The sequence below is a fragment of the Erythrolamprus reginae genome, chromosome 8 (assembly GCF_031021105.1).
Source record: "Erythrolamprus reginae isolate rEryReg1 chromosome 8, rEryReg1.hap1, whole genome shotgun sequence".
NCBI lineage: Eukaryota > Metazoa > Chordata > Lepidosauria > Squamata > Dipsadidae > Erythrolamprus > Erythrolamprus reginae.
In genome coordinates, this window is record NC_091957.1 from 54,224,251 (window position 1) to 54,237,345 (window position 13,095).

Consider the following 13,095-nt stretch of genomic DNA (forward strand, 5'->3'; position numbering starts at 1 on the left):
GTGAGCCGCCCCAAGTCTTCGGAGAGGGACGGTATACAAATCTAATAAATTGAATTGAATTCAAGCCTAGTGGACTTCAACTCCCAGAATTCCCCATGTCAGCTAGCTGGGGAATTCTGGGAGTTGAAGTCCGCTAGGTTTAAAGTTGCCAGTGTTGGAGACTCCAGTTTTAGGAAGAGAAGTTTTTTCCCACCTGGAGTAATAGGCCTGAACTTTGAATTAGTAGGCAGCTGCTAGTATGCACCTGAATAAATCTGGGAAAAATATTATATTCCCATTATCTGTCAAGACTATCTTTGCCATTTCTAAATGTTTTTAGTTTGTTTGTTTGTTTGTTTATTTATTTATTTGTTTGTTTGTTTATTGGATTTGTATGCCGCCCCTCTCCGTAGACTCGGGGCGGCTAACAACAGTAATAAAAACAGCATGTAACAACCCAATACTAAAACAACTAAAAAACCCTTATTATAAAACCAAACATAAATACAAACATACCATGCATAAAATTGTAAAGGCCTAGGGGGAAAGAATATCTCAGTTCCCCCATGCCTGGCGGCAGAAGTGGGTTTTAAGAAGCTTACAAAAGGCAAGGAGGGTGGGGGCAATTCTAATCTCTGGGGGGGAGTTGGTTCCAGAGGGCCGGTGCCGCCACAGAGAAGGCTCTTCCCCTGGGTCCCGCCAAATGACATTGTTTAGTTGACGGGACCCGGAGAAGGCCCACTCTGTGGCACCTAACTGGTCGCTGGGATTCGTGCAGCAGAAGGCACAGTATTAGAGCAGGCAGACGAGTTTAAAGTGTGAAACAATCGGTTTGCTTTTTACATAAAAATTAAAACAAAACCCCACAACTACTGCAAAATAAATTCAAGAGGGCTTACCAAGTTATGCGACTGTGGAAAAGCGTATTTTGTCAGGAGCTCAAATATATCTCTTCTGCTGTGACCTTCTTGTTTCAAAGCAAAGCGTAAATTCCTCATATCCTACGATTTAAAACAAACCACACATTTTTAAAAAAAGAACGAATGCATGTGGTCAAGGATTAATGTTAGGTAACTTGGTTTAGTAGGTTTCCAAATTAAAAGGTAAGGTTTTAAGTCAGAGAGGGGCAACATAGCCCGTTTTTCATAACATCTACTTGTCTAACTGCAAACTTTGGTTCTGCCATTTATTTCTCTTTTTAAGACTGGTGTGGTGGCCTAAAGGTGGAGTTCTCACCTCACAATCAGGAGGCTGTGAGTTCAATCCTAGGTAGAGGCAGATATTTCTCTCTGGGCACAATGTGAATTTATCTAAATAAAATTCCGCATTGGCGACAGATAAGGCATTTGGCTAGTAAAACACTCAGCTCCGTTCAGTTGCCCAAACTCCACCCCGCACAGGATTATGGGGGTCATTGAAAGGAGATGATTTATTGCTCAAATTCATTTGTTTGGAACAAAGGCTCAGATATATTTGATTTTGCACATGACAACCGCGGCAAGAATATTATTTGCGCAATATTGGAAAAATGAAAATATACCACCTGAGGAAGACATAATAGAGAAAATAATAACGTGCGCGGAGATGGACAAATTAACATTCAAATTAAAAAACAAGGAAGAATCGGAATAATATGAACGTTGGAGCAAGTTCTACTGCTGGTTGGGGAAAAGGAAAAAGTAACAATTGTACAGTTTGTAATAGGAAAGGAAGAAGAAAATAAGATACTTCCTGGTGATAATGGGTTAAGGAAAAATAGATATGGAAGCAAGATTTGTCAATTACAATATCCTAAAAATAGCTATGCAATAGGTTGTGAGCACCATAAGAAATGCAAAACAGATTTGCTACAAAAATGTTCTTAAATGTCTTTAGTCTTTTGTGTTGTGTATTTACGTGTATAAATAAATTTTTCTAATAAAAGAAAAAAAAAGAACAAAGGCTGGTCCTTGTGTCTCATCCCATCCCACCTTACAGGGCTGTTGTTGTGGAGAAAATCCTTATTTCCCCAAATTCTCTTGGATACATGATCTCATATAAGAAAACATCAACACCGTTTTGAAACCTTACCTTACAAGTAATGTCTAAACCGTACGAATTCTCTCCTCGGCTCGAAGCTCCCCCCATTTTCTCAATCCTGGTAATAACTCCCAAAGGCACATCTAATATTAGTACCGGATCCTGTGGAGATGAAAAAAAGGCAAAATTCACAACTCACATTAGAGAAACATCTTTCAGCTGTGGCGAGGGGGGCGTTTGCCCAGGTTCGCCTGGTGCACCAGTTGCGGCCCTATTTGGACCGGGAGTCAATGCTCACAGTCACTCATGCCCTCATCACCTCGAGGTTCGACTACTGTAACGCTCTCTACATGGGGCTACCTTTGAAGAGTGTTCGGAAACTTCAGATCGTGCAGAATGCAGCTGCGAGAGCTATCATGGGCTTTCCTAAATACGCCCATGTCACACCAACACTCCGCAGTCTGCATTGGTTGCCGATCAGTTTCTGGTCACAATTCAAAGTGTTGCGGGACCGCCTTCTGCTGCACGAACCCCAGCAACCAGTTAAGTCCCACAGAGTTGGCCTTCTCCGGGTCCTGTCAACTAAACAATGTCGTCTGGGGGACCCAGGGGAAGAGCCTTCTCTGTGGTGGTTCCAACCCTTTGGAACCAAATCCCCCCAGATATCAGAGTTGCCCCCACCCTCCTTGCCTTTCGTAAGCTCCTTAAAACCCACCTCTGTCATCAGGCATGGGGGAATTGAGACTTTCCCTCCCCCTAGGCTTATAAAATTTACGCATGGTATGTTAGTATGTATGATTGGTTTTTAAATTGGGGTTTTAAATTAACTTAAATATTAGATTTGTTTACATTGTATTATTATTGCTGTGAGCCGCCCCGAGTCTGCGGAGAGGGGCGGCATACAAATCTGATTAATAAACGAATTAATAAATAAAATTCACATAATTACAGCAAAGGCTTTCTAACAGATTACACTTCCATACATGTGTTTGTCCTAAAACACTTTGTAATCTTGAAAGCTAAGAAAAGTTATCAATTTAATGGGATGGACGCTATCAGATTTTTTAAAAAAACAGCTTTAATGGACCAATTGAGGCAAGAAGCATCAGTATAAAGTAACCATCAATATAAACATCTGCTAGATTGCTACCTACTGCAACGATAAAAAAAAATCCCTGGATATTTCAAGAGGCTTGACCTTTTGAAAGTAAAATTCTGCTCTGTATCTCGCTTATCATCACAAGAGGATATTAAAAGGAAAACGGAGGTAGTCCTTGACTTAGGACTAGTTGGTGGCTGTTTGAAGTTACAACGGACTTTCCCAGGGCTACTTATAACCTTGATTCAAAATTCTGACCACCTGATTTGGCAATCATGTAATGTGATTCATGATTTTTGGTGGAAATTGGCAATTCCTAGCTTCTGGCAACAACAAAAAAAAAAGCTTTGGTGAATTGGGTTGTTTAACAAGTGTGGTGTTTTTTTAATTGGTTTATATTTCTTGTGTTATTTAATGCTATATATTTTAATGTTTCATATTGCCTATGATTGTACGCCACCCACTAGGAATCCAGAGTCCACTAGGAATTGGGCAGTTTATAAGTTAAGTGAATTGAATTAAATTAAATTAAATTTAATTATTTAACTAGACCTCGATGTTACCGAATCCTGAAGGACTAAGGGCGGCATACAACAACAATGTATATACAAAACAATAAAAAGAAGCCAAATTTAAAATCTAAAAAATTAAAAAACCCTAATTATAAAATCCATAAATTAACCAATTTAATTTAATGACTATGGCTTTTCCTTTACTAGGGGGGACATGATCGAAACATTTAAATATGTTAAAGGGTTAAATAAGGTTCAGGAGGGAAGTGTTTTTAATAGGAAAGTGAACACAAGAACAAGGGGACACAATCTGAAGTTAGTTGGGGGAAAGATCAGAAGCAACGTGAGAAAATATTATTTCACTGAAAGAGTAGTAGATCCTTGGAATAAACTTCCAGCAGACGTGGTTGGTAAATCCACAGTAACTGAATTTAAACATGCCTGGGATAAGATAAAATACAGGAAATAGTATAAGGGCAGACTAGATGGACCATGAGGTCTTTTTCTGCCGTCAGTCTTCTATGTTTCTATGTTTCTATTAGTGCAAAACAGCACCTTAAAATTGGGCAGGGTCATGTTATGACCTGCTTAGTGACCGGAAGGACTGACCGGTTGCCTCCATTGCAGTTGTGAAGTTGAGGAGTATCCGTACGGCTTTCAGATTTCAAGAAAAGAGAAGGTGGAGGAGCGTCCCTTGGGCTTGGCAATAAATTGAGACTATCCCCTTCTTTATTTAGGTAAGGGATCTCACAGCCATGGGTGACTCAGAGCTTCGGAGATAGTAACAGGCTAAAAGGCTGCTCTCCAGATCCCTTAATCTCTCCTGGAATCTCGATGCACTTGTGGGCAAGTCAAAACACAAAGTCTAAAGCCCTGGATTGAAAGGGAGAATTTAGCTTAAACGCATCGACTGCACGTCTTCAGCGAGCCTTGTTTTCCATTCGGTCACTGTGCTGAACTAACTTCATTCCAGGGAAGAAAACAAGCCATCGATTCGTCCTCAGTTCAGATCCCTGGAAGGATAACAAAATAACGGAGTTGGAAGGGACCTTGGAGGTCTTCTAGTCCAACCCTCTGCAGGAGACACTATACAAGGGGTCTCCAACTTTGGCAACTTTAAAACGTGTGGACTTCCACTCCCAAAATTCTCATGGCTTAAGGAATTCTGCGAGTTGAAGTCCACAAGTCCTAAAGTTGCCAAGGTTGGACACAACTGCTCTACACATATCAGAAAAATCACTGCCCAGTCTCTGCTTAAGAACGTCCCGTGTTGGAGCACCCTCAACTTCTGGAGGCAAGTCGTTCCACTGATGAATTGTTCTGTTAGGAAATTCCTCCTTAGTCCTAAATTGCTTCTTTCCTTGGATTAGTTTCCATCCATCGCTTCTTGTCCTTCCCCCAGGTGCTTTGGAGAATAGGTTGATCCCCTTTGGGGCAGACCCTCAAAAATTGTAAAATGATCATGTCAGCCCAGTCCTTTTCTTCACTAAAACAGATATGCCCAATTCCTGCAACCGTTCTATGTTTCAGCCCCCTGCTCCCTAATCATCTTTGTTGCTCTTCTCACCATCTCTTTTTATAATGTGGCAACCAAAACTGGAGGCAGGGTTCCAACAGTGGTCTTAGCAAGGCATTCTACAGTGGTATTAACACCTCACATGCTCTCGATTCTGCTCCTCTGTTTAAGGCAGGCTAGGTAGGGCTGCATTGTGGAGAAGCAACAGCTGGTGCCAACAATCTCAGCCAACTGCAAATGCCACTCAGCCAAGGTCAACCCGGCAGAAAGGTTATCCAGGCAGTTGAACTCCGATACCACAACAGACCCCCTAGAGCAGTGATGGCAAACCTATGATAGGTGGCACACAAGCCATAGCTCTGGCTCAGCTCCAACGTGCATATGTGTGCCGGCCAGCTGATTTTCGGATTTGTTTCTGGCTGTTTTCACTCTCCCCACAGCAAAAGATAGCCCAGTGGGCCAACCGGAAGTTCAGTTGTTGTTGTTGTTATTATCATTTTTTTAATTATTAGATTTGTATGCCGCCCCTCTCCGTAGACTCGGGGCGGCTCACAACAATAACAAGAACAATGTAAAAACAAATCTAATAATTTAAAAAACACTAAAAACCCCATTATTAAAAGCAAACACACACACAAACATACCATGTATAAACTGTATAGGGCCGGGGGAGATGTGTCAATTCCCCCATGCCTGACGGCAGAGATGGGTCTTAAGAACTTTACGAAAGGCAAGGAGGGTGGGGGCAGTTCTGATCTCTGGGGGGAGCTGGTTCCAGAGGGTCGGGGCCGCCACAGAGAAGGCTCTTCTCCTGGGTCCCACCAACCGACATTGTTTGGTTGATGGGACCCGGAGAAGGCCAACTCTGTGGGACCTAACCGGTCGCTGGGATTCGTGCGGCAGAAGGCGGTCCCGGAGGTATTCTGGTCCGATGCCCATTATTATTATTATTATTATTATTATTATTATTATTATTATTTATTAGATTTGTATGCCGCCCCTCTCCATAGACTCGGGGCGGCTTACAGCAATGATAAAAACAATATATAATGCCAAATCTAATAGTTAAACTCTAAAATAACAATAATACATTAAAAAAGTCTAAAAAACAAGAAACCCCAATATATAAAAACATACATACAGTCATATCATACACAAAAAACTACATAGGCAGGGGGAGATGTTTCAGTTCCCCACGCTTGACGGCAGAGGTGGGTTTTAAGGAGTTTACGAAAGGCAAGGAGGGTGGGGGCAGTTCTAATCTCTGGAGGGAGCTGATTCCAGAGGGTCGGGGCCACCACAGAGAAGGCTCTTCCCCTGGGTCCCGCCAAACGACATTGTTTAGTTGACAGGACCCGGAGAAGGCCAACTCTGTGGGACCTAACCGGTCGCTGGGATTCGTGCGGCAGAAGGCGGTCTTGTAGATACCTTGGTCCGGTGCCATGAAGTGCTTTATAGGTGATGACCAGGAGCAGTGGTCTTGCGATCCGCTCTAACCATTCGCTTTAGAGCCCGACGGTCTCTCTCAGACCACTTCGACTTTCGACCAGACCTGTGCTTGGCTGAGGACGTTTTCCGTTCTCTTTCCAAAGCAGTCATGACTTTTGAGACACGACCTCTTGAAAGGCCAAGCATTCAGGCACTTTCTGTACACTAGCGCCTGCCATTCGGGCACCAACAATTTGGCCTCTTTGAAAGTCTGAGCGGTCTGCCATTTCTAGAAGGTTACAACCAATTTCCTTAAATTTCTGTTTAAAAAAAAGTCATTTAAAAAACCATATCAAATAACAGATATTTTTTTTTAAAAAATTAAAATGTGTCACGTTGTGATTATTATTATTATTTATTGGATTTGTATGCCGCCCCTCTCCGCAGACTCGGATTGATTTGAACATGTTCAAATATTATGATGCCAAAGTCAAGAGTTTCCATTTTTTTGTCCACTCCCTGTATGTGCACTCTTTTGGCACCTGAGCCGAAAAAGGTTCGCCATCAGAGCTTTGCTTACCGATTCCAAGCTTCTCAAGTAGATCCTGTAGTTTGTGATGTAGACTCTCCCTTTCACGGGACCATTGAAAGGACACATGTAAATGACCTCCTTGTCTGTGGAAGAGAAAGAAGCTCCGCATTTCAAATACAGCAAGGTAATCCAGACCGGAACGCGAGATCAAGAATTAATTTCATTTAATTTAATTTATTCGACTTCTGTGCCGCCCTATCCTGTAGGACTCGGGGCGGCTCCAAACAATAAAGTACAATACAACTAATATAAATTTATAAAAGAAGTCGAATCCCAGCGGCCGATAAGGTCCCACAGAGTTGGCCTTCTGCGGGTCCCGTCAACTAAACAATGTCGTTTGGCAGGCCCCAGGGGAAGAGCCTTCTCTGTGGCGGCCCCGACTCTCTGGAACCAGCTCCCCCCGGAGATTAGAACTGCCCCTACCCTCCTTGCCTTTCGTAAACTCCTTAAAACTCACCTTTGTCGTCAGGCACGGGGGAACTGAGATATCTCCCCTGGGCCTATACAATTTATGTATGGTATGTTTGTACGTATGTCTGCTTAATAATGGGGTTTTAAAATATTTTAAATTTTAAATTAAATTATTAGATTTGTTATGAACTGTTTTATTGTGTTGTGAGCCGCCCCGAGTCTACGGAGAGGGGCGGCATACAAATCTAACAAACAAACAAACAAACAAATAAATACCCATAACCATAACAACCCATTAAAAACCCCAAACAATCTAACGACATACATACAAAACAAACATAATTTGGGCACGTCTGATGTTAAACTCCACGGCCCCCAGGCCTGTCGACAAAGCCAGGTTTTAACAGCTTTTCGAAAAGCAGTGCGAATTTTGGGGGGAAGTGGATAACTTAGAAACTAAGGCCTTGACTTATGGCCAGAATTTCCGCTGCTAATCAAGGCAGGCGTTAAGTGAGTCAAGCCCATTTTTATGACCTCATTGTTAAGCAAAATGGCCCAATTGTTAAGCAAGGCAGGAGGTTGTTAAGTGAATCCTACGTCCCCCGTTGATGAGTCTTCGGAGAGGGGCAGCATACAAATCTAATAAATTATTATTATTATTATTATTATTCTGACGGTCACGAATAACCACCATGCAATTTTTTGACGGTTTAAGTGTTATAAACTCTATGAATGGTGTGCATGTGTATGACTGTACCCCATAACTTTTTTTTATGGGGTTTTAGTTTTAGATAATGTTTGACTTCTTTTTTTATCCCCTTGTATCTATTTATATTGTATTTTTATTATTGTTGTAAGCCACCCTGAGTCCTTTGGGATTGGGTGGCAAAGAAGTCAAACGAACGAACGAACGAACGAACGAACAAACAAACAAACAAACAAACAAACAAACAAACAAACACGTTGACTGACAAGCACCTAAATTCTAATCACTTGACTGGAGTTGTTGTGAGAGTTATAAGTGCAAGGACCAGTCAATACATTGCTGTGATAAAAACAGACACTCAAGGAATCATTATAGGTCAAGAACTATGGAACAACCTGTGTTTACCTGTGACTCTTGTTTCCCCCGGGAGACGAGGAATTTCTTCGTTGTGTTCCCGATTAGTTCCATCTTTCACGGGCTAAGAGGGAGAAATGACAACATCAGCTTTTTGTGTCCGCGGGTATAAAGATCCCGTAGGCATAAACCGCATACTGCATTTACCGTATTTTTCAGAGCATAAGACGGGCACCGGAGAGGAAAACAGGGAAAAGAATCTACCGGAGAGGAAAACAGGGAAAAGAATCTGCTTGCCAGGTATTCATCTGGCTAGCGTCCTTAGTGTGGTCAGCTTCAGCACATTATTTTATCCCCTGGTTAAGGGCTTTTTAAAAAAACTTTATTCAGAGAGAGTAACAATAAAAGAGCTCGCAAGCCAGTAAGAGCTGGGAACATCCTTAGCTCCTAGAAAGGACAAATTAGAACAATGAAAAAAACCCTGCAAAGACTTAGGGCTTGGAAAACATTCTTCACAGAGAGTAACAATGAAAGAGTTTGCAAGTAGGTAAGAGCAGGGAACATCGTTAGCACCTGGTTAGGGCTGGAAAGAAACTTACTCAGAGCAAATTAGAACAATGGAAAAAACCCTGCAAAGACTTAGGGCTTGGAAAACATTCTTTGCAGAGAGTAACAATGAAAGCACCTGCAAGATAAGAGCTGGGAAGATCGCTAGTACTTAATTAGGGCGGGGGGGGGGGAACTACATTCAGAGTACATGACATACCTGAATTTCAAGCCTCTTTTAGGGAGGAAAAAGATGCATCTTATACTCAGAAAAACACGGTAATTATGGAATATCTGACTTAAAAGCAGCTTGGGAAGACACTCACTTTTTTAATGGAGGCGTTTTCCAAGGAGTTTGAGTTGCATCGAGGCGTTGAGGAAGCCATGCTGGAGAACGGCGGGGAAGATCTGCTAAGAGAGAGACCAGAGAAGACGTCAGATCAAATATTACCCTGTTTCCCCGAAAATAAGACGTACCCCGAAAGTAAGGCATGTCAGAGGTTTTGCAGAATTTGCTAATATAAGGCACCCCCCGAAAATAAGGCGTAATCAAGTTTACATACGGTACGGTGGAAAAACATACAGTACCATTCCCCTGCTGGCGCCTTCCATCGCTTTGTATCGTCCAGTACAGCAGACACAGTCTGCTGCTGTCTCACCGCCATTACAGTCTCCACTACAGTATGTAGACTGTAGCTCCTCTGGTGGCCGGAAGCTGCAATAGCGGGAGTATACTGTTGTACCATATAAGTGCCGTCGTTTGTGTGTGTGGGTTCCATACTGACAGGTACCGTACCGTAATCAGTGTACCGTACGGTACACTTTCTTTGGGGGTATCAGCTTTTCTGCCTGTGAATTTGTCTTATTTGAGAAATATAAGGCACCCCCCGAAAATAAGACGTAGCACAACTTTTGGAGCAAAAATTAATATAAGACACTGTCTTATTTTCGGGGAAACACGGTATGGATGCAGAGCAGTAAGGAGGAGGTATCAGTTTTAGTTGGATTTCACACACCAAGCAATTCTATATAGGGGTTTCCTTTTGCAATATTTTAAGCAGGTGGAGGGCTCACCAAATAAAAATAAAAATAAAAGGTACCACTTTTTGTGACTTTCTGACAAGCAAAGTCAATGGGGAAGCTAGGGTCACTGGACCACAAGGTTATTCATTTAACTGGAACGATTCACTTAACAGCCGTGGCAGTAAAGGTCATAAAACAGGGCAAAACTCACTTAATGACATAAATTTTGGCCTCCCTTGTGGTTGTAACTCAAAAACTACTGATATCCTTATTTTTAGATGCAAAGCAGTCTCCTTTTTAAGATGTTTCTGGCTCTGAGGAAACAAATGAAGGGTTCTGAAGATTCCTCTATAATTGAGCCTATATTAAGCATATGTGGACTTGAGATCAGCGAGGACTCCAAGTTAATTATAGTAAAGAAGCTAAGGGCTGCAGGCTGGCTTGTTTGGAATCGAGGAGGATACTACAACCACGTCCAGTTAAATAAACTGAAGTTGCAAGATGGGTGGTGTTACTGGATGGTTTTTCGCACAGATTTTTGCAGAAGCTAAAATCTGTGCAGAGACGTTTTCTCAGTGGCTAAAAAGCAAAGCTCAAAGCCACAGGCTTTCTTTCCGGGAATTTGAGCATTTATGCTGCAAGTGAAATGGCATTGATTAAAGAGGGTCCAGTAAAAAAGGGGAAGGAAAACCCTTGCACGGCCAGAAAATGTTTTCTTCGGAAGAGAAAACTAAGAAGTGTTTTATGTGTGTTATTTTCAACTGTGATCCACTATTTAAAAGGGTATTTTTCTATCCATACAATCCTTAAAAAATCAGCGCTCAAAATAATTCTAGCAGGAGCTGAATGTAAATAACAAATTAGCGAATCCTTTGCTGATTTTGAGAATTGCGGCCCGAATCTGCCAATAAATAGAACTTTTGAGTGAGTCTTTCTTTATTTGGCCTCCTCAAAATAGCATTTTAGCAACTCCGAGGGAGTGTTTGTCCTTTCCTGTGGTCTCTGCCAGGGTTTCTTCTGTTGTTTTAAGGCACAGCTATGTTTTTTTTCTCTCTGCCATTTTTGTTTTTAAGGATCTCAAGTTACCTCCCCCAAGAAACATAACATCACCTCCCAGACCATCCATGCAAAACCCAAACTATTTTTTATTAGGAATCATAAGACAAAATTTTAATAAAGAAAACAGATATACAGTGTTCCCTCGATTTTCGCGGGTTCGAACTTCGCGAATAGCCTATACCACGGTTTTTCAAAAAATGTTAATTAAAAAATACTTCGCGGTTTTTTTCCTATACCACGGTTTTTCCAGCCCGATGACATCATACGTCATCGCCAAACTAATAATTTTTGCAAATAAATAACAAAAAAAATAATTATTGTTAATAAATAATTATGTTTATAAATATCAGGATCACTAAGTGTCTTATTCAACGGCGAGTACCAGTAACAATGAGTAAATGGTTGTTAAGGGAATGGGAAATGGTAATTTAGGGGTTTAAAGTGTTAAGTGATGACTTGTGATACTGTCCATAGCCAAAAATGGTGTATTTACTTCCGCATCTCTATTTTGCGGAAATTCGACTTTCGCGGGGGGTCTCGGAACGCATCCCCCGCAAAAATCTAGGGAACACGGTATTATAATTCACATTATTACAGCCGCAAGGATTCTATACGCACAATACTGGAAACAGGAAAAAAACCCCAACCTTTTTTATCTCTTTTGATTAAAATAATGGAATGTGCAGAAATGTCCAAGCTAACAATGGAACTGCAAAACAAGGATGAGACAGATTTCTACAAAGCATGGGAGAAATGGTACCATTGGTTAAAAAAAAAAATTACTTAAAAATTATACATCAAGAAAAATGTCCAACTAAAACAACGTGTAAAACCAGTAAATAACGACATGAATCATAATACCAAATTGAAACGAGAAAATGTAAACATCGATCGACACAAATTTTGAACTACAAAGAAACTGAATGAACAAACTCCTAAATCACTGATAAATGATGGCACTAGCGACTACGTCAAATACCTATGGATAAAACTCTATACCACCTATATGCTTAAACCACAGGCCGCAAAACATAGAAGGCCCAGCTCCAACCCTGCCCCCCCTCTTCTTATTACTCTTTTTTCGCTCTATTTTTCTATTCGTCCTCCTCTTGTATTTCTTTCCCTTCTTTCTAAATCCCTTTCCCTTTCTTTCCTTCCCCTTCCCCAATCACGCATGCTATATAAGTAAACTATAATTGCTAGAATGTACATTATATATACAGTATTCCCTTTTCTGTACCCTGTTTTTAATGTGTATAACCAATAAACATATTTTTATTTAAAAAAAAACAAAAAAAAACATTGTGGAGTAAAAACAGAAGAAGAAACTGACCACTGCCTATACCAGCCTGCATACAGTAATTACCTGTATGTCTTAGTAAACTTTACTCTGAAAAGTCTAAGAAATATCACTCGGTTTGGCTTGGCTTGTAGTTGTGCGGCCTACCGTGTCACTACCACAACTACGATACTTGGAAAGATGTCCATGCATGAAACATAGAAACATAGAAGACTGACGGCAGAAAAAGACCTCATGGTCCATCTAGTCTGCCCTTATACTATTTCCTGTATTTTATCTTACAATGGATATATGTTTATCCCAGGCATGTTTTAATTCAGTTACTGTGGATTTACCAACCACGTCTGCTGGAAGTTTGTTCCAAGGATCTACTACTCTTTCAGTAAAATAATACTGAAGACATATAGACACACACAGAATTTATATGGATATACAGTGTTCGCTCGATTTTCACGGGTTCGAACTTCGCAAAAAGTCTATACCGCGGTTTTTCAAAAATATTAATTAAAAAAATTCTTCGCTGTTTTTTCCCCTATACCAGTTTTTCCCAC

At 41.1% G+C, this 13,095-nt stretch overlaps 1 protein-coding gene across 1 annotated transcript in view; it reads right to left on the minus strand.

The window, feature by feature from the left end:
• MTMR1 (myotubularin related protein 1) overlaps positions 1-13,095 on the minus strand; it is a 79,978-nt gene that overhangs the window by 61,519 nt on the left and 5,364 nt on the right. Inside the window, 5 exon segments of the mRNA XM_070760151.1 lie at positions 879-980; positions 2,050-2,160; positions 7,134-7,228; positions 8,668-8,740; positions 9,489-9,570. Of these exon segments, the coding sequence (XP_070616252.1) occupies positions 879-980; positions 2,050-2,160; positions 7,134-7,228; positions 8,668-8,740; positions 9,489-9,548 (441 nt within the window). The 5' untranslated portion in view covers positions 9,549-9,570.